This window comes from Corylus avellana, chromosome ca10 (assembly GCF_901000735.1).
Source record: "Corylus avellana chromosome ca10, CavTom2PMs-1.0".
Lineage (NCBI taxonomy): Eukaryota > Viridiplantae > Streptophyta > Magnoliopsida > Fagales > Betulaceae > Corylus > Corylus avellana.
In genome coordinates this window covers 19895152-19923047 of record NC_081550.1, presented here as the reverse complement: position 1 = coordinate 19923047, position 27896 = coordinate 19895152, and the positions used below count along the sequence as shown (strand labels likewise).

At 36.8% G+C, this 27896-nt stretch overlaps 4 protein-coding genes across 5 annotated transcripts; 3 read left to right on the top strand and 1 right to left on the bottom strand.

Moving 5' to 3' along the window:
* Window positions 1-715: 715 nt before the first annotated feature.
* LOC132163966 (protein NRT1/ PTR FAMILY 8.2-like) lies at window positions 716-4505 on the top strand. 2 transcript variants are annotated; one of them, XM_059574353.1, is made up of 4 exons: window positions 716-1804; window positions 2194-2411; window positions 2662-3233; window positions 3580-4505. In XM_059574353.1, exons 1-4 carry the CDS (start codon window positions 1699-1701, stop codon window positions 4415-4417), a joined length of 1734 nt encoding a protein of 577 aa, XP_059430336.1. In that variant the 5' UTR covers window positions 716-1698; the 3' UTR covers window positions 4418-4505. The 2 variants fall into 2 exon arrangements, with proteins under 2 accessions (XP_059430336.1, XP_059430337.1); XM_059574354.1 differs by lacking the exon at window positions 2194-2411 and having other exon boundaries at window positions 1721-1804; window positions 3580-4503.
* Window positions 4506-6250: 1745 nt separating this feature from the next.
* LOC132163115 (uncharacterized) lies at window positions 6251-16896 on the top strand. The gene is made up of 9 exons (XM_059573308.1): window positions 6251-6494; window positions 7291-7487; window positions 7575-7792; window positions 8195-8748; window positions 9479-10309; window positions 13873-13982; window positions 14064-14281; window positions 14593-15146; window positions 15858-16896. Exons 2-9 carry the CDS (start codon window positions 7382-7384, stop codon window positions 16708-16710), a joined length of 3444 nt encoding a protein of 1147 aa, XP_059429291.1. The 5' UTR covers window positions 6251-6494; window positions 7291-7381; the 3' UTR covers window positions 16711-16896.
* A 1695-nt stretch (window positions 16897-18591) lies between these two features.
* LOC132164394 (uncharacterized) lies at window positions 18592-19642 on the top strand. Its single transcript, XM_059574903.1, has 2 exons — window positions 18592-18714; window positions 19027-19642. Exons 1-2 carry the CDS (start codon window positions 18681-18683, stop codon window positions 19479-19481), a joined length of 489 nt encoding a protein of 162 aa, XP_059430886.1. The 5' UTR covers window positions 18592-18680; the 3' UTR covers window positions 19482-19642.
* Window positions 19643-23485: 3843 nt separating this feature from the next.
* On the bottom strand, window positions 23486-25524 carry LOC132163593 (protein OCTOPUS). The gene has a single exon (XM_059573940.1). The coding sequence runs from the start codon at window positions 25360-25362 to the stop codon at window positions 23728-23730; it is 1635 nt and encodes a 544-aa protein (XP_059429923.1). The 5' UTR covers window positions 25363-25524; the 3' UTR covers window positions 23486-23727.
* Between the last annotated feature and the right edge of the window lie 2372 nt (window positions 25525-27896).

Below are 27896 nucleotides of genomic sequence, written 5' to 3'. Positions count from 1 at the left end.
GAGATCCAAATCACAAAAATAAATGAATATAACATGAGGAGACCCAAATCAGATTGGGTTAAAGTGGTTTTTTAACATGGGTGATTACCTCCCTAACACAATCAAGAGTTTGTTTCATTGCTTTTATATATTCTTGACCTTTGTGATTATGTATCAGATTATTGTGTAGCTTTTGATCAGTCCTAACAATTGCATGGGGCTTCTTGGTGAATTTCTGGTTGCCAAGGAAGCAGATGAAAAATTCAGAATCAAAATTCTAAAAATTCCAAACTTCCTTTCTGTTTCTTCTAGCATGTAGTCAATCTGTGCCTATGGCCCCGTTTGCCAACAGCACGGGGCCGGCACTGTAACTGGAACGGCACTGTTCCAGCTACAGTGCCATCTGACAGGTGCAGCAAAAATTGACTTTCCAATATTAATTTTTTTTAAAAAAAAAAAGAAAAAAAAAAAAAAAAAGGAGGAGAAAGATGGGGTGGTTCCAACCACCCCTTGGCCAAAATGGGGTGGCCAAGGGGTGCATTTGGGGGTGGTCCGGCCACCCCCAAATGCACCCGATCCATTTGTTTTGTATTGTTTTGTTTTATTTTTTTATTTTTTTTTTTAAGAGCGTTTTCAGGTTCCAATCAAAGTTTTCCAAACAACTTTCACAATTGCAACCAAACACCAAAAAATAACTATTTTTCGTGAGAATATTTTTCCAACACAATATTTTATATCGAAACAAACAGCCCTTAATTTATTTTGTCGAATGCATGGCTCTTCTTTGGAAAGAAAAATATAATAATAACTGGAAAGAATCCTAAATGCAAATCATACTATTCGGTGGAATCTATGGATCTTTGCCAAAATTGATGAACCCAACGTCACGGAGGTGGAATCATATAATATAATGAGCAACAGCGTAGCTATCCTATACTTCTACAATAAAATATATATCAAAGCAATTAAATATAGCATAAGAAGTTGTTCATGTTGAATCATATATAGAGCTAGCAGTGGAGGGCTACTAGAACTCAACTTCCTCCTTGTCCATAGCAAGCCCATCCTCCGCATTAATTTGTTTAGGACAGATTCACTACTTCTTCCATCTGGGTTTGAACTGAGAAGCCATCTTGTTCATCTGTGCCTCAAATTTTCACTCACAAAATTCACTATCTCCAATGTGTTTGATGATAATTATACAGGCATGAGGCCAATAAGGTAAGAATTGCTAGTAGTTAATGTCATATGCTAGATCGGACGACCCATAATGGACATCCATATTTGTTGACTTGGTGGTTGACTGGCATATACTGCTATCCCCATGGTCAAAGGTTTCAGAGAATGGCAGCCAGAGAACACGAGCAAAAGATCAGACCATCAGAGAGAGTAAATGCATGACACGTGTGTCCATGTCTCATATCCACAACTTGTGGCCTTTGACTGCCGGCCTGAATTAGAGTGTCTGTGTTGTGCATATGGGCAAACTCTCTCTCTCTCTCTCTTGACTGCTCTTCTTCTGTTTTTGAGCAGATAAATTGTTTCATGCAATCTACTCTAGAATTTAGTACCATGTATAAGAGTTGCATAATTTATCATATATTTGAAGAAAATTAATGCACTTTATGGTTGTTGTTTAGTGTGTTATTAGCTCAGACTCAAGCTCCGAGTAAATCCCCTTGAAAGAGCAAGCAAACACAAAGAAGTTCAGGAAAAACCATGGCAGAAGATGATACCTACACGAAAGATGGGACTGTAGATTACAGAGGAAATCCGGCAGATAAAACCAAAACTGGAACCTGGAAGGCATGCCCTTATATTCTAGGTACTTGTGTAATTCATCTCCTAATACAAGTACTTAAAAAATGATTGCGCACTACAATTCTTGCAATTATTTCTTGTAAATTGACGTGATAGTCTGCATTTTATAAACTGAATGTCATTAAGTGTATTGAGGGATTTCATATTTTAGTAACTGACATGATAAGTATCACATGAACTATCACATTAATTTATAAATATGTAAGTTACAGTTAAACTCTCACGTGATAGTTTATATTTTAATGACTGACTTAGTAAGTGCTATATAAACTAGCACGTGAGTTTGTAAAAAGCTTATAATTAAAGTTATTGAACCCTAGCAGCACTCATACAACTTAGTGGAATCTGGGTTATGGAGATAATAAACTTATCACTTTGGGCTTTCATAAATAGGAAATGAATGTTGTGAAAGATTGGCATACTATGGGATTAGCTCCAACCTGGTGCTTTACTTTAAGAAGCGACTACACCAGCAAAGTGCTACTGCTAGCAAAAACGTAGCAAATTGGAGTGGAACATGCTCAATCACCCCATTGATTGGGGCATTTTTGGCTGATGCCTATCTTGGAAGATATTGGACTATTTTCTGTTTCTCCATCGTCTATGTTATTGTAAGTTTGGTTAACCTGAAACTTCTTTAACTTGGTAGCTTATCTAATTGAGTATCAGTTTGGTTTATCAGTTTCAAAACGTGCGATTTCAAAAGACAGTTAAACATTCAGTAAAATATGTAAGAGAATGTTGTGTCAATTGAGCCTTTACAATCACACCATTTTGCCTGTTGACCAGAGTTTTCAAAGCACTCTTGTCTTCGTAACTCTTGCTCCCTAAATGACGAAATCTTTTTTCTATTTTACTTAGGGGATGACTCTTTTAACAGTGTCAGCATCAGTCCCTGGCCTAAAGCCTACGTGCTATGGAGAAGATAACTGCGATGCAACAGACACACAAGCTGCAGTGTGCTTTCTAGCACTTTACCTGATCGCACTGGGCACTGGTGGGATTAAGCCTTGTGTCTCATCGTATGGAGCAGAACAATTTGATGATACGAACGAGGTTGAGAAAAAACACAAAGGTTCTTTCTTCAATTGGTTCTATTTTTCAATCAATATTGGCTCTCTGGTTGCTTCTTCTGTGCTGGTCTGGATACAAGACAATGTGGGATGGGGATGGGGCTTTGGCATCCCGGCAGTGGCCATGGGAATTGCTGTGTTGAGTTTCTTTTCAGGTACTCGATTGTATAGGAACCAGAAACCTGGAGGCAGCCCTCTTACACGCATTTGTCAAGTGATTGTGGCATGCGTGAGAAAATGCAAGGTTGAAGTACCTGATGACAAGTCCCTTTTGTATAAGCCCCTTTTGTATGAGACTGCGGATGCAGCAGAATCTGCTATTAAAGGAAGCCGCAAGCTTGATCACACAAAAGATTTAACGTAAGTTCATGTTAAATCATCACTGACTTTAAAAATTAGGATTTGAACTCATGACTTCTGTCTCTGATACAAAGTTAAGTCACAACTTATTCAAAAAAAGATTAAGTGATTTCTCCTAACCTTCTTGGCTTTGTCATAGGATTTCATGTCTATAAAATTTACAAATTCCACCCACACGCAAATCCAATTCTTGCAAATCAAACTATTAAGGGTTCATAATGCTTTTGTATAAATGTAAGATACAGTCTTTTTTTCTTTTGTTGGATTTGGATGGATTCTGTTTTCATTTTCCTTGGCATTCCTTGGCTTGTTCTACCTCCATACAATGTAATGTTGTGTTCTTCAGCTTCTTTGACAAAGCGGCAGTGGAGGTACAGACAGATCACGTCAAGGACTCGAAAGATCCATGGAGACTTTGCACAGTTACCCAAGTTGAGGAGCTGAAAGCTATCATACGCTTGCTTCCTATATGGGTCACAGGCATCATCTTTGCCACTGTATACAATCAGATGAGCACCTTATTTGTGTTGCAAGGCGACACCATGGATCGGCAGTTTGGTTCCTCTTCCTTCAAGATCTCATCTGCATCAATGCCGGTCGTTGACACCATCAGTGTCATTTTCTGGGTCCCAGTCTATGATCGAATCATTGTCCCATTAGCTAGAAAATTCACAGGACACAAAAATGGCTTTACTCAACTGCAGAGGATAGGCATTGGGCTCTTCATATCCATCTTTTCCATGCTATCTGCAGGAATTTTGGAGCTTGTAAGACTCAGAATGGTTAGAAGACACAACTACTATGAACTTGAGAGCATACCCATACCCATATTTTGGCAATTTCCTCAGTATTTCATCATTGGGTGTGCAGAAGTTTTCACATTCATTGGGCAGCTTGAGTTCTTTTACGAGCAAGCACCTGATGCCATGAGGAGTCTGTGCTCTGCTATCCAACTAACCTCTGTGGCATTGGGCAGCTACTTGAGCTCTCTGCTTGTAACCATTGTTACTACAGTGAGTACAAGGCACGGGAAGCCTGGATGGATACCAGACAATTTGAATTATGGTCATATTGATTACTTCTTTTGGCTCTTGGCCGTGCTGAGTGTGCTGAACTTGGGAGCTTTTCTCTTCATTGCAAAATGGTACACGTATAAAAGGCCTGTGAGGACTGATCTCAAATAGTAATGGTAGATACTATGCTTTTATCCTATAATTGTCCAACAAAATTGATGTGACACTCCAAATCTACCGTTGGATCTTTTTTTTTTTTTGAAAAAAAAAAAGATAAATAACTAATCCAGAGGTTAGTTAGAACTACCACGTCAATTTTATTGGACAATTATAAGATAAAAATATAGTATTCATCAATACTCGATCTCAAATGATGGGTTACTTTGGTGGTTGAAGCACTTGTAAATACAGCCTGCTTAATGAGTATCATCTCCTTATGTCAGGAACACAGTTGGAAGTCTACTTCATATACGACAGTCTCTGTATTTTGTTTTCCTTAGATAATGTAAAGCAAAAATCAATTAGGGTGAAAAAAAAAAAAAAAGTGAACTACAGTATGAATTAAGCCAGAATTTTCTCTCTTCATATATCAATGTACCACAAGAATAATTTCTGAGCACTTACTGCAGCCTCAATGATTTCCAGCTGTTTTTCTGAAGCTTCTAGCCAACATTTGTTTCCTTGGTGACAAGTACTTTAAATTACTTGCAACCTGAGATCTTTTCTTCCTAGGCCCTTGCAAGAAGTAGATGAATTATCATAATATAATCGATATAAGAACATCACAATTTCAGATATATGGATATATTGAGAAATCTTGAGCAAAAATGAAAGCTAATCAGAGCCAACTTCAGGTTCCATGAATCTCTGCAAGTGTAGGTAAGAAAATTAAGGATGCCCAATTACGGTCAATGGACTTTCTCTTTTATTTTGCCTGGCCAACAGATCACCCATATAGAAGGAGATAGATTTGATACAAAGTGAATCAAAGTCAAACCATTAAGTAAGTCAGATACAAAAGATTTTACGAAAAAGGATTCTCATGAGGTAGTAAATATTTAAGTGTACAAAATTTAAACCATTCAATTAGAAATAATGTTAGGATTTAACTTTAAACCATTCTAATTTTATGAAGTTTTTTACTTGGAAGTTTTATGACATCAATGTTAAAAAAACTTAAGCTGGTAAAAAAAATCGATAAATTTAATCATTTAATTAATATTCTAACAATTAAATCATAATCTTCCTATCATAAATAAAACAAACCGAGCAAAATGGCTTGACTTTAATAACACTTTTTCCTCCTTTTTCTTTTCTCTTTTCACAACAAAAATATTAATAAATAATCTAAAACATAAAACACCAAAAACTACTTTTATCTTTATATTACAATATGACATTTTTTCAAATAAAAAAACAAAAGCGCCCTAAAAAAACATTAACAAACCAAGCCAATTATAGCCTTCTAATGGACCACCAGTATTGAGAAATCATAAGACTATATATATATATATATATATATATATATATATATATATATATATTTGTTATTTTTATATCATATGTGTATAGATTTTTGTTTTCTTTTTTGTTTGGAGTACATAAACAAACCTAAAAAATTAAATAATAGTAATAAAAACCCGAAAAAGGAAACACAAGAACTGGTTGGACTGACCCGAAAGATCCTGTATGATGACATGCCCTTTCCTTATTTTATGGTCATAACAAAAGATCCATCTTTAGGTTTCGGCTAGTTCTGCAGTAAGGAGAGACTATTTGCTGTATTTGGCAAAGGCCAGGCTAGACCAGACTCAAAAACCCAAAAAAAAATTTCTCAAAATTAACTACAATATTCTTATTTTTTACATCATATCAATCACTTTTTATTGCTATTCAAATAAAAAAATCAATACAAAACAAATTTTTTTACTTTTTTATACAAAATATTCTTACTTTTTTTTTTTTTTTCTCATATCAATCAAACCTTCTACGGCTGTCTACCATTGTTGACTTTCAGCATTGACTGATGACAAGTCTCTCTCAGTCCTAGCTTGAAAGAATGGTCGCTTTGTGCCCATAATTCCACATCGTGTGGCTTTTTTGACTGTAATCCTGAATTGTAGTGTCTGTAGTGTGTATATGAGCAAATTATCCTCTCTCTGTCTCTCTCTCTCTCTCTACTGCTCTTCTTTTGTTCTTGAGGCAGCTTCTGCTTTTCTGGATGCATATGATGACTGCGAATTACCAGGTTTGACGTTTTCCCCTCATCCTACTATCTTCTTTTTTGTGCCTGTGGTGTGTGTTTAACTGTTGAACTTTGCTCCTAAAAATGAGTTACAGTAGAAGCATAATTTCCATTCAAGAAAGAAAGAGCAAATGAATAATGTCTCTAAGTCGTGAATTTTGGTCAGTAATTTCCAGTCCCATTAACAGTCAAGAGTATAAATATGTGAGTATTTACATTAGAAAAAAAAAAAAAAAAAATGTTATACACCATACTTTATCTAACTTTGTCCATGTGAAACTACAAATCATCTTTATAATCAACCTTGTTAAAAAAAATTAAAGGTCAATTGACAGTGCCAAACGTGAGCAAAATGAGATAAAAGTGTGGTGTATTACTTAAAATATATGTGTGTGATTGGCAGTGCCCATGAGTAAAGTGGAATAAAAGTGTGGTATATTACCTAAAATATAAGTGTGTGTGGGCGTGTGCACTCGTGCTCGTGTGTAAATATAAGGAGATCCAAATCACAAAAATAAATGAATATAACATGAGAAGACCCAAATCAGATAGGGTTAAAGTGGTTTTTTAACATGGGTGATTATCTCCCTAACACAATCAAGAGTTTCTTTCATTGCTTTTATATATTCTTGACCTTTGTGATTATGTATCAGATTATTGTGTAGCTTTTGATCAGTCCTAACAATTGCATGGGGCTTCTTGGTGAATTTCACTGAACAGAATGCCTCATTTTCCGTAATAGCTGTATAACTTAACATATTTGTCAAGAAAATTAATGCACTTTATGGTTCTTGTTTAGTGCACTATAAGCTCCACCTCAACCTAGTTCTCGGGTTTTCAAGTTAACCCCCTAGAAAGAGGAAGCAAACAGAAGAAGTTTTTGAAGAACCATGGCAGAAGATGATATGTACACGAAAGATGGGACGGTAGATTACCGTGGGAATCAGGCTGATAAAAGTAAAACTGGAACCTGGAAGGCCTGCCCCTATATTCTAGGTACTTGTGTAATCCATCTCCTAATATAACTAGTGGAATCTTGTTACGAAAAATAAGATGCTCATCAATTCCAGCTTTCATCAACAGGAAATGAATGTTGTGAAAGATTGGCATACTATGGGATGAGCTCCAATCTGGTACTTTACTTTAAGAAGCGACTACATCAGCACAGTGCTACTGCTAGTAAAAATGTCTTAAACTGGAGCGGAACATGCTACATCACCCCATTGATTGGGGCATTTTTCGCTGATGCCTATCTTGGAAGATATTGGACCATAGCCTGTTTCTCCATCATCTATGTTATTGTAAGTTATCCCTTGTAACCTTTTCCCGCATTTGATTAAAAAAAAAAAAAAAATGTTATTGTAAGTTTGGTTCGCTTGAAACTTCTTAAATTAGGTAGTTCATGTACCTAAGAGTCAAACTAAAGAAGCACATTCTGAGTTCATCACTCCATTATTGGGCGTCTGAAATTATGAATGATTTTGCTTTTGGTAGCATTTGATAGACAATTCGCTATACACTTGATTAAGAGACATCCAAATGGACAAGAAAAAATGGAATACCCTTTCTTTCGTCAACATTATGCAGGCTAACAATCATGTACAATCTGATTCTCCAAAACTTTGACCTGAGTTTCAAAGCATGCTTGCCTTTGAATTCCTGTGTTCTTGCTCATTGATTAAATCTTTTTCTATTTTACCTAGGGGATGACACTTTTGACACTGTCAGCATCAGTCTCTGGCCTAAAGCCAACATGTTATGGAGAAGATAATTGTCATGCAACAGATACACAAGCTGCAGTGTGTTTTCTAGCACTTTACCTAATTGCATTGGGCACTGGTGGGATTAAGCCTTGTGTCTCATCATATGGAGCAGATCAATTTGATGATACTAATGAGGTTGAGAAGAAACGCAAAGCTTCTTTCTTCAATTGGTTCTATTTTTCAATCAATATTGGTGCTTTTATTGCTGGTTCTTTGCTGGTTTGGATACAAGATAATGTGGGCTGGGGATGGGGCTTTGGCATCCCAGCAGTGGCCATGGCAATTGCTGTATTAAGTTTCTTTTCAGGTACTCGGTTGTATCGAAACCAGAAACCTGGAGGCAGCCCTCTGACACGTATCTGTCAGGTGATCGTGGCATCCTTGAGAAAATACAAGGCTAAAGTACCTGCTGATGAGTCCATTTTGTATGAGACTGCGGATGCAGAATCTGCCATCAAAGGAAGCCGCAAGCTTAATCACACAAAAGACTTCAGGTTAGTTTCTAAACTCAAAAGCTTGGCGTATTGTCGATAGTATATGCAAGGATAAAGAAATCTGTTATCCGCACCCTTATGGCGCTTCATCCTTGGGTAGAAGGACCACCCATCCACCAGGGTTGACAAACCTTAGGAGCAAAATCAACTTGACCATCTATTTAACAGGATTTAATCTTAATTCATTAGGCAACCCAGGTAACATTTCTTAATGAACAATTCTCAGTTTTTCATCTATCTTCGAAAGCAGACAGAAAGAAGGAAAGATAAAAGCATAGGAATCCAAATTTCAATATCTATAATGTAATCATTTAGTGGTTTAAAATTACAATAATGATCCCATTGGTATGACTATGAGAAACAAAATGTAAGGATTTCATGTCAACTTGATACCCTAAAAAGTTGGTTGTGGATGGTTTGTGAAGTTGTTATATGGGTGCTAAGTCCTAAGTGGTTTCTTACTATGTGAGATTGGGCTTTGCAAGTGATATCAAAGAACTCCGATTGTAACTTAACTAGTTCTTTTGGAGTAATAGCACACATGTGGGTAGTACTTTCCATGGTTCATGTACTCTCACAACAATCCGATTCTTTTGAATCAGACTATAACATCCCACAATGATTTTGTATAAATGTAAGAGAGAGTTTCTTTTCTTTTGTCGGGTGTGTTATCTTTTCACTTTTGTTAATATTCCCTGACTTATTCTAAATCCTTACATTGTCGATTCAGCTTCTTTGACAAAGCGGCAGTGGTGGTGCAAACAGATCAAGTTAAGGGCTCGGTAGACCCATGGAGACTTTGCACTGTTAGCCAAGTTGAGGAGCTGAAAGCTATTATACGACTGCTTCCAATATGGGCCACAGGAATCATCTTTTGCACTGCCTCCAGTCAGATGGGCACCTTGTTTGTGTTGCAAGGCGCCATCATGGATACTCGCGTTGGTTCCTCTTCCTTCGAGATCCCACCTGCATCTCTGTCGATCTTTGACACCCTTAGTGTCCTTTTTTGGGTCCCAGTCTATGATTGTATCATTGTCCCATTAGCTAGAAAATTCACAGGTCATAAAAATGGCCTAACTCAACTCCAGAGGATGGGCATTGGCCTCTTCATATCCATCTTTGCCATGCTTTCTGCAGGAATTTTGGAACTCGTAAGACTTAGAAGTGTTAGAAGGCACAACTACTATGAACTTGAGCACATGCCCATGTCCATATTTTGGCAAGTTCCTCAGTATTTCATCATAGGGTGTGCAGAAGTTTTCGCAATCATTGGGCAGTTAGAGTTTTTTTACGAGCAAGCACCTGATGCCATGAGGAGTCTCTGCTCTGCTCTCCAACTAACCACCGTGGCACTGGGGAGCTACTTGTGCTCTCTACTTGTAACCATTGTTACCACAGTGAGTACTAGGCACGGGAAGCTTGGATGGATACCAGACAATCTGAATTATGGTCATATTGATTACTTCTTTTGGCTCCTGGCCGTTCTGAGTGTGCTGAACTTGGGAGCTTTTCTCTTCATTGCAAAATGGTACACATATAAAAGGCCTGTGGGGACTCTCAAATGATGGGTTACTCACTTACTCTGGTGGTTGAAGCACTAGCATATACAGTAAAGCCTACTTAATGAGTGTCATCTCCTTATGTATGCAACACATTTGGAAGTCTACTTGATATACAACAGTCTCTGAATGCTGTTTTCATTAGATAATGTAAAACGAAAATCAAATAGGGTGAAGAAAGAAAGTGAACTACAATATAGATTAAGCCAATGTTTACTCTCTTCACATATCAATGTACCACAAGAACAATTTCTGAGCACTTACTGCGGCCTCAACGATTTCCAGCTTTTTTTCTGAGGCTTCTAGCCAACATGATTTGTTTCCTCGGTGACAAGTACTTTAAATTACTTGCAACCCGCAGCTCTTTTCTACCAAGGCCCTTGAAACAAGTAGATGAATTATCATAATATGATCGATATAAAAGCATCACAATTTTCAGATATATGGGTTTATTGAGAAATATTGAGAAAAAGAAAAAGAAAAAGAAAGAAAGTTAATCAGAATAGCCAACTTCAGGTTCTACCAAAAAAGAGGGCAAGATTTTGAATCTCTGCAAGTGTAGGTTAGAAAATTAAGGATACCCAAAAGTCCATGGACACAGTGATCAGCCTAAATGCCTAATCCAAATCATTCTCATTCTGATAAGAAGGGATTGGAACAAGAACCGAGTGGAGATAAAGATAAATACCAATCTAATACTTGAGTTAATCATTCTGTCAAACACCTGGCGTGCTATCCTTTCATCAAATTGTTGTGTGCTCTACACTGCATTGTAACAACCCGTGTACATTGTAACTCATACTTCTATAAATACAAAGCAGACGACTCCCCACGATTGTGCGAGAGAATACAAAATTTACAAAACTCCCCAGGATTGTGCGAGAGCATGTCTTTGAATACCTCGATGGCACTGCCCCCCATGTCCTCCGCAAACTATTGTTGACCGAGCACCGGCGGCTGGCGGGCCCCTGTACAATTATAAATCCATCCCTTTTTGCAGTGGAGCCAACAGGATCAATTGATCCTCAGCACTCTTATCTCATCCCTACTAGTGTTCCAATTCCTTCATATCATAATGAGAAATGATTTGGATTAGGCTGATCACCATGTCTGTTTTTCTTCATTTTAGTTATTTTTTATTTTAATAATAAATTAACTATCAACATTTCGTGGTGAATGAATACTTATTTTAATTATCATTTTTCGTTATTCTATTTAAATATTTTTTTAAAATTTCTTTATTCTTTATTAAGAAGAAAGAAAATATTAGAGATTATTATTTTTCACAATAATATTATTTAGTAAATTATTATATTACCATCATACAACTTGATAGGGTGGGAATCAAAATTAACAATTAAATTAATTTTATTATTTAATTAATATTTTAAAAATCAAATCACAATCTTCTTAGCATAAATAAAACAAACCGAGCAAAAGGGCTTGACTTAAATATCACTTTTTTTTTTTCCTTTTATAACAAAAATATTAATAAATAATTTAAAACACAAATATTAAAAACTATTTTTATCTTTATATTATATTGAAACACTTTTTTTAAAAAAAAAAAGAACTCCATTAAAAAAAAAAAATTAACAAACCAAGTTAATGGACCACTAGCATTGAGAAATCATAAGCATAGATATTTTTTTTTTATCTTTCTAAAAAATTAAATAAAAGTAATAAAACCCCTTAAAATGAAACACATAAAAGGCTCTGATGATCATTTCTATTTCATTAAACTGGATCCAGTTAGTTATATTTAGAGGGGTATTATTATCTTTTCATTTTTTAGGAGACAGAAACACCCCTATAATATAATTATTCAATTCAAATGAAACGAAGAAAAAAGTTTTTTCTTCGTTTCATTTGAATGTGAGAAAATTTATTAATGTGAGAAAAAAGTAAAAATTTATTTACCTTTTTTAGACTTTTTTCTGTAGTAAAAATTTATTAATGTGAGAAAAAAGTAAAAATGTTTAGTATGAAAAAAAATTTTATTTGTAATAATTTATTTATTTAAATAATAATAAAAATTAATTAATGTGATTTAAAAACTAAAAACGTTAAGAGTGAATTTTGTTTTTATGAATAGTGAAGGCCCTTGCCAAACGGAGCCCAAGAACTGGGAGAAGCAAACAGCAACTTTTGCCGCGTCAGTGGACTTTTGACCCAAAAAATCCGTTATGGTGACGTGCCGTTTCCTTATTTTCTAGTCATAACAAAATATCCATCTTTAGATTTCGGCTACTTGTGCAGTAATGAGAGACTCTTGGAGGATTTTGCTGTCCATTTGAGTAGTGACTGATGACACGCCGAACTCTCTCTGAGTCCCAGTTTGGAAGAATGGTGGCCACAGAAGAAGAGCAAAAGACCAGACCATCAGAGAGAAGTTAACTCTTTGTGCCCGTAACTCCACATCACGTGGCTTTGACTGTCATCCTGAATTGTAGTGTCTGTGGTGGTGTGTATATGAGCAAATTCCTCTCTCTCTCTCTCTCTCTCTCTCTCTACTGCTCTTCTTTTGTTCGATTCTTGAGGCAGCTACTGCTTTTCTGGATGCATATGATGAACTGTGAATTACCAGGTTTGATGTTTTCCCCTCATCCTACTATCTTCATTTTTTTGTGCCTGTGGTGTGTGTTTCACTGTTGAACTTCTGCTCCTAAAAATTAGTTACAGTAGAAGCATAATTTCCATTCAAGAAAGAAAGAACAAATGAATAATATGTCTATAGATCATGAAATTTGGTGGGTAATTTCGATTCCCATTAACTGTCAGAGTATAAATATGTGAGTATTTAGATTAGATTAAAAAAAAAAAATTGTTATACACCACACTTTTATCTAATTTTGCTGACGTGGAATTCCATGTCAGCTATTGAATCGGCCATTGTTAAAAAAAAAAAAATGCAATCGGAATAAAAGTGTGGTGTGTTGCATATATATATATATATATATATAGTCTCCTCTCAGAAGGAAGGAGTTGGTTGAAGAATGCAACACTATTCAAACGACCCCTCCTTCTGAGAGGGGTCGGTTCACTATTAAAATGACAATGGTTGAGTTGTTTTGTTAAAACGACCCCATTCCAGAGCATCCCTAACACCTGTATTTTTTGTAGTGCATATGACATATTCACAACAATATATGAATATAACATAAGGAGATCCAAATTACGTAGGATTAGAGTGGTGTTTCAACATGTAGGCCTCACAAACTTTCCTGGGTGATTATCTCCCTAACACCATCAAGAGTTTCTTTCATTGCTTTTATATATTCTTAGACTTTGTGATTACGTATCAGATTATTGTGTATGTAGCTTCTGATCAGTCCTAACAATTGAATGGGGTTTCTTGGTAAACTTCTGGTTGCCAAGGAAGCAGAGAAAATTCAGAATCAAAATTCTAAAAAATTCCCAACTTCCTTTTCCTTTCGTCTAATCAATCCTAAAATTAATGCACTTTACGGTTCTTGTTTAGTGCACTATTAGCTCAACCTCAACCGAGTTGCCGGGTTTTTAAGTTAAACCCCTAGAGAGAGGAAGCAAACACAAGTTTTTGAAGAGCCATGGCGGAAGATGATGTGTACACGAAAGATGGGACGGTAGATTACCATGGGAATCAGGCTGATAAAAGAAAAACTGGAACCTGGAAGGCCTGCCCCTATATTCTAGGTACTTGTGTAATCCATCTCCTAATATAACTAGTCAAGTTACGGAAATAATATGCTCATCAATTCCAGCTTTCATCAACAGGAAATGAATGTTGTGAAAGATTGGCATACTATGGGATGAGCTCCAATCTGGTACTTTACTTTAAGAAGCGACTACATCAGCACAGTGCTACTGCTAGTAAAAATGCCTCAAATTGGAGTGGGACATGCTACATCACCCCATTGATTGGGGCATTTATTGCTGATGCCTATCTTGGAAGATATTGGACCATTGCCTGTTTCTCCATCATCTATGTTATTGTAAGTTTGGTTCGCTTGAAACTTCTTCAACTAGGTAGCTCATGTACCTAAGAGTCAAACTAATGAAGCACATTCTGAGTTCATTACTCCATTATGGGGCATCTGAAATTATGAATGATTTTGCTTTTGGTAGCATTTGATAGGCAAGTTATATCCAAATGGCCAAGGAAAAATGGAATACCCTTTCTTTTGTCAACATTAATCATGTGTAATTCTGATTTTCCAAACGTTTGACCTGAGTTTTCAGAGCATGTTTGTGTTAGTATTCCTTGTTCTTGCTCATTGATGACATCGTTTTCTATTTTACCTAGGGGATGACACTTTTGACACTGTCAGCATCAGTCTCTGGCCTAAAGCCAACATGTTATGGAGAAGATAATTGTCATGCAACAGATAAACAAGCTGCAGTGTGCTTTCTAGCACTATACCTGATTGCATTGGGCACTGGTGGGATTAAGCCTTGTGTCTCATCATATGGAGCAGATCAATTTGACGATACTGATGAGTTTGAGAAGAAACGCAAAGCTTCTTTCTTCAATTGGTTCTATTTTTCGATCAATATCGGTGCTCTTATTGCTAGTTCTTTGCTGGTTTGGATACAAGACAATGTGGGTTGGGGATGGGGCTTTGGCATCCCAGCAGTGGCCATGGCAATTGCTGTATTGAGTTTCTTTTCAGGTACTCGGTTGTATCGGAACCAGAAACCTGGAGGCAGCCCTCTAACACGTATATGTCAGGTGATCGTGGCATCCTTAAGAAAATACAAGGCTGAAGTACCTGCTGACAAGTCCATTTTGTACGGGACTGCAGATGCAGAATCTGCTATCAGGGGAAGCCGCAAGCTTGATCACACAACAGACTTCAGGTTAGTTTCTAAACTCAAAAGCTTGGCTCATTGATGATAGTCAATATGCAAGGATATAAAGAAACCAGTTCTCCACACCTTTAAGGCGCTTTATCCTAGGGTGGAAGGACCACCCATCCACCAGGGTTGGCAAACCTTAGGATCAAAATCAACTTGAACCTTTATTTAACAGGATTTAATTCATTAGGCAACCCAAAGTAACATTTCTTAATGAACAATTCTCAGTTTTTCATTCTATCTTTGGAAGTAAACAGAAAGAAGGAAAGATAAAAGCATAGGAATCCCAATTTCAATATCTGTGATGTAATCATTTAGTGCTTAAAATTACAATAACCATCCCATTGCTATGAGAAACGAAATGTAAGGATTCCATGTCCATTAAATTTACAAAATTGTCCATGTGATACCCTAAAAAGTTGGTCCTACATTGGGTGGGCACTAAGTACCTCGTTGGTACTTTACTAGGTACGATTGAATTTTGTAAGTGATTTTAGAGAACTCTAAGTGTAACTTTAATTAGTCATTTTGGAGTAATAGCACATATGTAAGTAATACTTTCCATGGTTCATGAAAGTCTCACAACAATCCAATTCTCGCGAATTAGACTTTAACAGCCCACAATGATTTTGTATAAGAGTAAGAGAGATTTTTTTTTTCTCACTTTTATTAGCATTCCCTGACTTACTCTGAATCCTTACATTGTTGCTTTAGTTTCTTTGACAAAGCGGCAGTGGTGGTGCAAACAGATCAAGTTAAGGGCTCAGATCAAGTTAAGGGCTCTGTAGACCCATGGAGACTTTGCACTGTTACCCAAGTTGAGGAGCTGAAAGCTATTGTACGATTGCTTCCTATATGGGCCACAGGTATCATCTTTGCCACTGTCTACAATCAGATGGGCACCTTATTTGTGTTGCAAGGCTCCATCATGGATATTCACATTGGTCCCTCTTCCTTCGAGATTCCGCCCGCGTCTCTGTCGATCTTTGACACCGTTAGTGTCCTTTTTTGGGTCCCAGTCTATGATCAAATCATTGTCCCATTAGCTAGAAAATTCACAGGCCATAAAAATGGCCTAACTCAACTCCAGAGGATGGGCACTGGCCTCTTCATATCCATCTTTGCCATGCTATCTGCAGGAATTTTGGAACTTGTAAGACTTAGAAGTGTTAGAAAGCACAACTACTATGAACTTGAGCACATGCCCATGTCCATATTTTGGCAAGTTCCCCAGTATTTCCTCATTGGGTGCGCAGAAGTTTTCACATTCATTGGGCAATTAGAGTTTTTTTACGAGCAAGCACCTGATGCCATGAGGAGTCTCTGCTCTGCTCTCCAACTAACCACCGTGGCACTGGGGAGCTACTTGTGCTCTCTACTTGTAACCATTGTTACCAAAGTGAGTACTAGGCACGGGAAGATTGGATGGATACCAGACAATTTGAATTATGGTCATCTTGATTACTTCTTTTGGCTCTTGGCTGTGCTGAGTGTGCTGAATTTGGGAGCTTTTATCTTCATTGCAAAATGGTACACATATAAAAGGCCAGTGGGGACTCTCAAATGAGGTGGTTGAAGCACTTGTATGTACAGCCTGCTTAATAAACAGTTGGAAGTCTACTTCAAAGGTAATTGTCTCTTTATGTTTTTTTCCTTGATGTAAAATAGAAGGTGAGAAAATATAGTCAACTACAATACAAATAAAACCGATGTAATCTCTCTTCATATATCAAGAACTATTTCTGGATGCTTACTGAGGCCCACTCGTACAAGGCAGCCATTGTTACCGTTTGATCTTAGAAAACCAAATTGTTAATAAAAATTTGAACTGTTGTATGAACAACTTGTATCCTAATTTACAACTTCTAGTCCATTGCCCAAGTCTAAGAAACTAAACAACTCAAATACAACGATGACTCTCTTTAAGGAAGTTGCTGTGCATTTTGTTTCTGAGATTTTGAACCAAGGAAGCCATGTCTCACTTTTATCATGAATTCTTGAGTGGAAAAGACTCTTTTCCTCTATAATCTCAATATCTTGGACCAGCCCAAAATTTATATAAAATAGAGAAGTTTATATATATATGATGTGATACAACCTAGTGAGATATAATTTTTTTAAGGGTTAAATACTAAATTAGTCCCTGGGGTTTCCCAACTTTATTTTTTCCCCCCTGGGGTTTCATTTTTATCACAAGAGGTCCCTGTGGTTTTGATAAGTGACCAAATTAGTCCATCCGTTAGTTGACCGTTAGTTGACCGTTAGACTGACACGTGGACCAATCAGACGTCGACACGTGGCACATATATTAATTTTTTAAAAAATTTAATTAAAAAAAAATGTTTTTTTTTTAAAAAAAATTTTAAAAAAAAAAAAAAACAGAAAAATCGGACGAAACAGGGGGTGGCCGAGCCACCCCCTTGGGCTCCAAGGGGGTGGCCGAAACCACCCCCGGTACCCACTGGGGGTGGCTCGGCCAAAGGGTTAAATACTCCAAACCCTAGGGAGTTTTGGAGTATTTAACCCTTTTTTTAAAAAAAAAAAAATAGATAAACATTCTTTTAAGCAATAAAAAAGAAGCAAGACTTGCATCTCTACCATGTGTGCACGGGGCGCAAGGTGGAGCTATCACATCAACACGTGGCACTTTCAACTTGTGTCCTTTATGTACATTGGCACAAGACATAAGTCAAAGCGATAAAAAAGAACTAAACTATGATGTTCTGCTTAAAATTTCAAAAAATCCTAAAATCTTATAATCATAATTAGATGTTTTACAATATTGAGTCATCAAATTTTATATGAGCTGCAAGTACTGGGAAATCAGAAACATGCATGTGTTTGTTTTTTGTATTTTTTTTTTTTTTTTTTTTGGTTAGATGTGCGTAGATGTTTCTTCTTTAGGCAGAAGATACATAAACAAACATCTACTGTTAGAACGTTAAACCCTTGATTAAAAATGTCAACTTCCTCTTTAGTAACTTTTCATCCTAAACATTTTGTAAAATTCATAAAGTCTCGATGACAACCCTACGCGTTTTATGCGTTTGCCAAAAAAAAAAAAAGAATAAAAGAATAAAGAAAAACGTCCTAGTCTTTTTTTAGAGGATTGGAATTCCCTATAATTAGCGGTCCGAATTAATCCAAAGCAAGTGGACTCCGTAAGCATCATCTTTGTAAGACTGTCCAAATTACGTACAATTCATATAGCCAATTAAAAGGAATCTTTATCCTTCTCCAAAGGCCGATTTTTCATTTCAGAACAGAACTTCCTGAATGAGTATATTGTATATTGTAATGTATACTGTAATATATATATATTGTAATGCCTAAAAGGTGGGCCCATTTCACATCTTGCACATTTGTATTAGGCCCACGTTAGATTAGTCCAATCTAGTGCTCATGTGGGCTGGTACCCAAAAGAGACCCTATATAATTGTTCATTTGTTCTCAAATCTTTTCCCATTTCCAACCCCTTCCTCATCGAACTGTCAGACACTCCAACGCTGTTTCTGCTTCACACCCTGACAAATCTCAATGATTCGTAAACGATATCAAGAAGCCAAAACAGGTAAGCTGAAGAGAGCCTAATATTTGAAAACTGAATAAACAGCTACATCTTCCAAATTGCCTTTAAACAAGGGAAAGTGCAATGCCTTTTCCAACACTTGCCTCCCAACTGTTCGATGAAATGTTACAACCAGATATTGTTTTCTTTCTTCTATTTTTTTGGTTTGTTTCTCTTGGTTCGAAATGGTCCTCTTCATATTTTTGACCCATTTCATTCATTGGTTTACCAAAGACGCGAAACTTACTTGCCTCCTCCAAGTGTTGAGAGAAATGTTTGAACTTTTTTGTTTTTTTCGGGTTAATTCGTATTCAGGTTTTCAACTGGTGAAATCGATGAATGCCGAGAAGTACTTGAAGAAAGTAGGACTGGGCAAAGAGGACTACCACTTCTGGAAGCAAATTGGCAAAGCTCTGTTGTGCACGTACACGCTATTTGGTGTCGCTTGGCTCTACAACGAAACGTCACCGCTAGGCTGGTGGACGCTGAAGCCTCGACCCAAGGAAGAAAAAGAATTAGCCCACCTCTACGAGCGGCGAGAATTTCCGTACCCGGGTGACGAAGAAGCAATGGAAGAGTTCGTTACCAAAGGGGGCATGATCGGCACAACAATCGGCCCGAAAGGGGTTGTTGAAACGGATAGGGATGCGTATAACTATCAGAGGGACTTGCAGAACAAGAAGGTTGAGCAAGAAGCTCAGAAGCTGTGGTCGAGGATGAGGCACGAGGTCATTCAGGAGCTTCGAGAGAAGGGGCATGACGTTGAATGAGTTTTCTTTCCAAGTTGTATTATGTAAGTGATATGGTTTTGTGAAACATTAAGCTCTGTTCTAATTTATTTTCTGAAACCCTAATCGTTGTATGTGCTCTTGCTTTGAAAAGTGAAAAAATAAAAATAAAAGATAAATATATCAGTCAATTTTATGCATTATCAGGCTGTTTAATACGATGTTTGCAAACCCTTTTCTTCAAAGAGGTTGGGCACCAAAACTTGGCATGCAATTGGGGAAGGGAGTCTTGATTTGCAGCATCTTTGTGACACCGCAAAAAACAAATCGATATGAGCGGGCGGATTGTGAGGATATTGCATGGATATTAAGTCCCACATTGATTTTTTGTTAAGTTAGAAATGATATCAAAATCAGGTTAACGACACCATGTGGTACTAGAGAATTGCATTGTGACATGGATCCTGCGAGATCGGCAGGGGAACTGAGTAGGAGAGATTATGATACTGCAGAAAATTAATCTTACATTAGGTGAGTGGACTTTTTACTAGATAAGATTTGATTATTTAAGTGGTTGAAGCTCTAATTGTAATTTCAACTAGTCATGACTAGTGTTTTTCTCTATCAATCTTTCTAGTCTTATATGATGCATCTAACTGCTTCTTAGAGTTGCAAATTTAGTGAATGGAAAAAGGTTTTAAGCCATGACTTTACTCATTGAGTCATTTATTAATATAATTTAGACATTGTTGGGAAAAAGTTTGAAGAAGCCTCTAGTTTCCTCTTCCCACCCAAGAGTTCCACTTTAACGTATTTGATTTAAAGAATGCATTTAGCCAAACTGTAATGTAATGTGGATGATTAGGGTAAAAATGATCATAATCCTCTTCATTTCAAGTAAAACTGGAATGAACAATTTTATAGTCTATATTTTGTTTTATAATATTTAACGGTGTATACGGTGTATATGGTGTAGTATCATTTAAAAAATTTAAATAAGATTGCAACATATGCACCATTAAATCTATAAAATTTAATATCAATTATGAATAATCTCTCTAGAGGCCCTCAACTCCAAAAAGATTGGTGGAGAGAGATTTTAATTATAAATATGTGAAGATCAATAATTGATGGGGTAGCACTGTTGTCGTTGGCCTGAAACTGTATCGAACTCTTTGCAGTCCATGGTTGAGTTTGATGATTGTGTTGTGCTGTAAATTCTACTGGTTTCACGTATGCAGTACTAATATCTTGTGCGCGTCTTTTAATGGATTGTCAGCCAATTTTATGTTGATCGTGTCCTTCAAAAGTGAGCAGTTATTTGTACTAATCCATGAAAGCAGTCTGCCCTGGTAGAAGTTTTGTTCTGCATTTTCACTACACGGGAAAATAAAGGAGACTAAACGGAGCAGGCACAAAATGCGAATGGCCTTTTAGTTCTTCAAAACCCAACCCAAAATAAGCCCCAACACATACTAGACATGCAAAATTAATCAAAACAAAACTAACCCAGATAAAGAATTAGGTTTCAAAATCCAAACCAAAAACAAACCCAAGATTTCCAACAAAATCTTTTGCTTGCGACCAGCAGAGGAGCACAACGTCTGGTGCTGGAGTTTCTGTTATGCTAGTCGTGCCCGAGCGTTCAGCCCAAACTTTTGGTTTGGATGAATGAAACGAGCGACCAGAGGGAGAGAGAGCAAGTGAGAGAGAGAAAGAAAGGGGGAAACAGAAAACAATGTCAAAAAACTTTTCTAATGTAAACAGTGAATAAGTTAAAGTTTCACGTTAGAGCATATCCAGCAAGGTTTTTCATTTTAACTACTCAGAGAATAACTTTTTTTTTTTTTTTCATTTTAGATACTAGTTTTTCACTATACACTCCAACTGAACACCTATTTTAATTATCTACTCTAATTAAATATTTTTATCATTTCCTTGTCTTCCCCATAGAGAGAGAGAGAGAGAGAATATTAAAAAAATATAAAGAAATAGAAAATATAATAAAATATTACTTACAAGTTGCTACAGCAAACTTTCATATTTTACTGTAAACTGTAGCAATTGTAAGGAAATTTTTATTTTACAAGGACTGCTGGAGCAAGGAAATAAGGTATAATAGCTAAATTTAGCTAAAAATCTAGTTTACACTTTCTGCTAGAGATACTCAAAGAAAAAAAGTTAGTTTAGCCATTTTGCTGGAGATGAAATTTAGCTCATAATAGCCAAATCTAGCTATTTTCATGCAATTAACTACTTTCTTGGAGATGCTCTTACAAATTCTTTATGCGTAAAGCTAAAGCACAGGCAGCACGGCTAAGAACTTCTCTTTATCTTTCAATAAACAGAAAGTGCAACTAAAATTCTAAGTATACAGTTTTATGCTTTCAAAGCTCTAATGTGTTCGGCAAACCCATTCATCTCTCTGTCACTGTTGAAGCACAATTTTTCAAAAAAAAAATCACCATTAAAACATTGTAAATTTTTCACTTTTTATATCACATCATTCACTTTTTATTGTTATTCAAATTAAAAAATCACTACAAAACAAAATTTTTTCACTTTTCAATATAAAAAATTTCAAAACTTTATACCACATCAATCATTTTCAGCTACGGGAAAAAGAGGTTGCCAAACATAAGGCTATGTTTCTTAATGTGTATTTTGAAAGTATTTTTTTGTTTTTGACTTGAAAAAGTATTCTCACGTGACATAAAAATAAAATCAAAAAAACACTTTCAAAACACATTAAAAATGTTTTGAGTTATTTGTTGATGTCTTTGACTTGAAGAAAAAAAAAAAAAAAAAAACAAAGTCGGTAACAAACATGATAGTCCCTCCATGGTTAATTTAGGTGAAGATCAAGTTAATTTACATATGTGTCATAAACGTCTAGGCAGTTACCTTTTCCTTTTATAAGTAAATGTAATTTATTAAAAAACGCAAATAAGTAACCTGTATATAAGAGGAACATCTAATTAGAAAAAGAAAAAAAATAAAGAAAAACATGAAAGCTAAAAATATTTAAGTCTAAAACAATTGTCCAATGGAAAATAATCTTGCAGAAAGAATCTTTTAACTCCATCACCATCCGTTTACAGCCTTCAAAATTTTGATAACTTCTTTCCCACCAAAGGTATCACATAAGGCAAGATGGAACCATCTTTCATATGGCAACATTCTGAATCCGACCAAAATGCCCTTCCCAACAACCGAAGAGGTCTACCACTCGATTAGGTATGATCAAGCTAACCCTACTATACTGAAAAAGGTATGCCAAAGTGTACTAGCCATCTCACAATAAGGTAAAAGTTGGTCCATGAACTTCTCAATCTTCTTAGTTCTTACAAATACAACAACGATGACATGCCGCTTTCTAAAATTATCCATGGTTAGAAACTTCCCTAAGGCAGCCTACCAAGCAAAAAAAAAACTCTCAAGGGAGTCTTATTCTGCCAAATACTACTCCAAGGGAAAAGAGTACTAACATGAGGAACAAGAACATTGAAGTAAGAATTGACTTCAAACATCTCTCTCTTGGAGGATACCCAAGAAAGCTTGATTCGCTACCACATCTCAATCTAAAGGAATTCAACAAATTGAAGAAACAGAACACCAAAGTCACTTCTCCTCGTTCACCATAGCATAAATCAATCTACTTAATGCCTCCATAACTATAACAAACAGAAACAAAGACAAACGATCACTGTCTCGAACCACGAGAACTACTATAAAAGCCTGTCGGGGTGCCGTTCACCAAAACAAAAAAGCGCAACAAAGAAATACAATGCCCTATCTAACTACACCATCTCTACCTGATCCTGCTCTACAATGATTTTCAATTCATTCCATCAGTGAGAGCCACCTGCACAATTACTTGGGTGACTGCATTTCACTTGCCCACTGTTACGTCCCGAAATCATAATTTATCAATGCTTTCACAGAAATCTAGAGCCAAAATTGCATCAATACAAATCCGCTAAGGAAAAAATGGATCATGAGAAGTTACAATAGAAGGTACACGGAGAGCATCTTTGGACAAATGATTTCTATAACTGCCATATGCTAAGCTACATTGCCATATCAATTCTCATTATCATAAACAGTGACAGAAATAAAAGCGCTCGGTGTTCTGATTCTACCACTGGCATTATTAGAATAACATGTTCAGCAGAGGAAAGATAACAATATATCATGTGCTTTTATCCGAAGAACAAGAACAAACACATTTATATATATATGTCTTTACAACAAGATATGTCTTAGAAGAGCAGTTGATGATGCACCTTTACAAGACAGTCCTGGCTATGGAATGTGACCTCCTTAGCTTACTCTTTCCAGATTTGCTTCTCCTATAGCTCCTCAATGGCGTCAAATAGAATCTCAACAGGCCATTATCAATGTTGTTTGGTGAATATCCCGCGCTCCGGTCTTCTCTTCTCCTCAGACAATTGCCTTTGGTCTCAACACCACTCATATTATTGAACAATCCGGCCATGTTGCCGGAGCTCCTACAGCTAACACTATAGCTGCGGATAAGCTTCTGGCTCACAGACCCATTTGCTTCTCCATCGGCCACCCTCCTCATCTTCTGCCAAGACTCACCAAATGGCCGATCACCCACATTTCCTCCAACATCCTCTTCTTCTTCATTCCCACATTTTCGATCCCTTCGCCTCTGTATTAAACCGAAAATACTCCGCATTTTGCGCCACTTGTTCAACTTCTTCAAACCCTTCTGATTAACCTCACCATCTCTGGAAACAGATTCAACAAGCTCCAAACCATCATGTTTCTCACACTTGGAATTCGTATCCTTCACATCCTCTTCCTCCTCCTCTGCAATCAACAACTTTGCACCGTAGAATAACTCTGTGCTCGCTGGAGACACCTTCGCATTCGCATTGGAAACCAATTTCAACTCATCAAACTCCGCTCCTCCCCCTTTTCTATGCAAATTGGAGTGATCAAAGCTCCTCCGCCGCCTTTGCAACGATGTAGACATCGATTCTGAATAGTAATCCTTTGTCTGAGCTGATCCACCAGGACTCATCCTTTCGTCCAAAGACAGCATTGGCGTAACAAGCCTCGGATAGGCCTTTCCTATCAAATACCCGTCCCAAGAAGCCCTCGGCTCGTCGAACGAGTACCGCCTCACATCGACCGATAGCCTTGGCTCCGTATCGCAAGATCTTCTCCCAATCTCCGATTGCGTGTCCCTCCAAGGCCTCCTCTCACTCCGCTTCTCAACCTCCACGAAACCACCACCATTGTTGTGCTTCTTTATCTTCGGTTTTTGCCCCCATTTCCTCAATTTCTTGCTGAACAGCGAAGCCGCCTCCCAAACGCTCCCGGCAATGTCCTTGAAGTCCCTTCCTCCACTCCTCTTGCTCCGCCATTCGAGATCTATGAACTCCTTCATGGTCTTGAACTCTATCTCTTCCTCCGCAATCTCATTCTCTTCTACATTCGGCTCAGCAACCCTAATTTCTTCTCCACCAAGATCATTCTCATTCTCATCCTCATTCTCGCTCTCGTTCTCATCGTCTTCTCTCAGTTCAAACCCTAGGTTCTCCAATCCCAAATCGTGCGTCCTATTCGGATCTTTCCCTTTCCGCTCGTCGTCTAGATTGAAGAGGTCCCACAGCGTGCTCCGAGCCCTAACGTCGCAGGACTTACGACGCGGCGGCTCGGATGCGGCGGCTGCGGCTGCGGCAGTGACCGAGAATCCCTCGGCATTGTAAGACTTGCAGCGGCGGAGCTTAACAGCCGCAGCACACTTCCCCGGCGCGTGAGTTTCCTGGCGCGTGGCGGGTTCGATGGAAGCGAGTCGCTCGCTGAGGCACAAGGCGCAGAAGCCGGTGACGGGTATGTTTGGGTGGCGGTAACAGCTGGAGAGGCGCGTCTTGGGTTGGGAGGTCATGGCTCGAGGCGTGGAGTGGCTGTGAGTCGGTGCATGGCAGTGGAAGGGAATGGGACTAAGTCGCCACTGTGAGAGAGCAGTGACCAATGCGCTCCGTGCACAGAGGGAGAGTGACAAATGGAATGCTAACTGGAACCCTGGATAAACCCTTTCTTTGTTTCGTTATCTGCAATATTATGCTTCCAACCAACCAAAAAATATGGGTAATTTTTTGTTTCTTTCCCACAATAAATATATACAATTTGAGAATAAGTTAATAAGTTATACGGTTTTGGCACAAACTAAGGTTTTGATGCACTCAATGACATGTTGACACATTCCCATGAAATAAAAAAGAACATAGGCTAGCAAAACACAAGATCTAAACCTTATTTTACTCTTAAAAAAAGCAAATCCTTCCAGCATAGCTACCGCCCCAGGCAGGCCAGCTCGATATATTTTAAGACCTTAGGCAAAAAGTTTAAGTATGGCATTTTTTTTTATATTTTAATATTAATTAAATAATATTTATTTTAATATTAATTGTATTTTTATTTAAAAATCATTTTTCTCACTTTTTGAGTTTTATTTAAGAATATCTTTATTATTATTTGATTCTTTTATTTATTGATATCAATTTTTTAGGCCTTATTTATGGAAAATGATCATCTCCATTTCAAATCTCTTTAATTTTTTCAATTTAATACATTTTGAATGGTAGTATTGTCCAAAAACTGAAGATAATGCCTTATTTATTTGAGAATGTTAGAAAATCAAATAATATTAATGCCTTTTTGAAATTAAGTAGGGGGCCTTAATTTAAGCATATATATTGACTGTGTTTAATTTTTTTTTTTATGGAAATTATTTTATTAGGATTCATTAATTGGGGCCTTTTTTTAATTACTTATTTACCATGATTAGATGGCTTAATTAATGAATATGGAGGGTAATAAGGGTTTTAAATTTTTTTATGGAAATATTGTTTAATTGGGGGCCTTAATTTAAGCATATATATTGACTGTGTTTAATTTTTTTTTTTTTATAGAAATTGTTTTATTAGGATTCATTAATTGGGGACTTATTAAATTTGGGCCTTTTTTAATTACTTATTTACCATGATTAGATGGCTTAATTAATGAATATGGAGGGTAATAAGGGTTTTAAATTTTTTTATGAAAATATTTTTTTAATTGGGGACCCTAGGTGACTACCTAACTCGCCTAGTGGTTGGGCCGACCCTGCCCCAGTCTCTCTCTCTCTCTCTTTCTAGTAGCTATGAGATCGTCCCAGCCCCACCACCAAAAAACGCACACACAACCACTACCCACGCTAGACGCAGCCACCAAGGCCAAGATCTCTGAGAATCATCGCTTAAAGCTACCGGTGAGAGAGAGAGACAAAGACGAAGAGAGATCCTGGCTTGAGCAGCGAGATTCAGCTTGGGCGGTGGTTGAGTTGGGAGTTTTTTTTTTTTTTTTTAAGAGTGAAATAAGGGTTACATGCAGTGTTTTGCTAACATATGTTTTCTTGTTCCAAGATAATGTGTCATCTTTTCATTAGATGGCACAAAAAGCCTTGATTTGTACCACAACCTCATAAAAAGAGCTCTCATACAATTTTAGTTTAATAATCGTCATGTAATATGTGTTTGTGAATAAAGAAATTGACAAATAATATATTCGGATTATGATCAAGATACTTTGTTTGTTATTAGGTCATGTGTATTTTACAAAAATTTGGGCAAACGATGAGAGTGGAGATGTGAGACTCACTTGCTCCAAGCCATTTAGGATACGGAATTCATCTGCTCAAACAGGCGAGCCTTAGAGCATTCACACTTGGCTAGTCAAAGGTTATTTTAGCTAGCCAAGATATAAATTTGAGTGAAAATGTAGCTAAATTCGGCTAGTAATTTTGTCCCAAAATTAGTGAACTGCTACAATACTCACCAAATTTGGTGTGTGCGCTTTCCAAAAGTTAGCAGTTAAAATAAAATGATTTTTAAGCTAAAGTTGAGAGAAATTTTGTTTAAGTCGGATGTAAATGCTTACAACACCTCTCTCTTAGGCCATTCAATAACAAAGATTGATTAAAAAAAAAAATTTGATAAATTACAGATTTGGATTGAGCATTCAAGATTTATTAGAAAGAGATTTTTTGAATATGAATAGAAAAATGTTTAACTAGATTAAGAGTTCAAATCTAGGAAAGACAACAGTCGGTTTATTATATTTGTCAAATAAGGTTGGATGAGGAAAACTTCAGTGATGCAATTCTTTTATGGAGAATTACATAAAAACCCTCAGGATCTTACTTGATCTTAAATTAAACATTACTTTTTTTGGATTTATCAATGAATACTCCTATCTCAACTTCCCTCTATTCTTTTCTTCCACGTTACCTTTTCAGGTAATAAATAGCCACGTGAGAGAGCAGGTGATGCTGAAGAAACAAAAATATGAATTGAAATAATATTTTTAATTTTGTTAGTGTAAATCATATAATTCAATCAGTGTAGCAATCTCTTTGTAAGCACATACCGACAAAAATTA

Coding starts and splice junctions, on each gene's coding strand:
- LOC132164394 (XM_059574903.1), top strand. CDS start 18,681: ATGATTCGTAAACGATATCAAGAAGCCAAAACAG. Junction 18,715..19,026: donor ATATCAAGAAGCCAAAACAG/GTAAGCTGAAGA, acceptor ATTCGTATTCAG/GTTTTCAACTGGTGAAATCG.
- LOC132163966 (XM_059574353.1), top strand. CDS start 1,699: ATGGCAGAAGATGATACCTACACGAAAGATGGGACTGTAGATTACAGA. Junction 1,805..2,193: donor GGCATGCCCTTATATTCTAG/GTACTTGTGTAA, acceptor TTTCATAAATAG/GAAATGAATGTTGTGAAAGA. Junction 3,234..3,579: donor GATCACACAAAAGATTTAAC/GTAAGTTCATGT, acceptor TGTGTTCTTCAG/CTTCTTTGACAAAGCGGCAG.
- LOC132163593 (XM_059573940.1), bottom strand. CDS start 25,362: ATGACCTCCCAACCCAAGACGCGCCTCTCCAGCTGTTACCGCCACCCA.
- LOC132163115 (XM_059573308.1), top strand. CDS start 7,382: ATGGCAGAAGATGATATGTACACGAAAGATGGGACGGTAGATTACCGT. Junction 8,749..9,478: donor AATCACACAAAAGACTTCAG/GTTAGTTTCTAA, acceptor TTGTCGATTCAG/CTTCTTTGACAAAGCGGCAG. Junction 13,983..14,063: donor GGCCTGCCCCTATATTCTAG/GTACTTGTGTAA, acceptor TTTCATCAACAG/GAAATGAATGTTGTGAAAGA.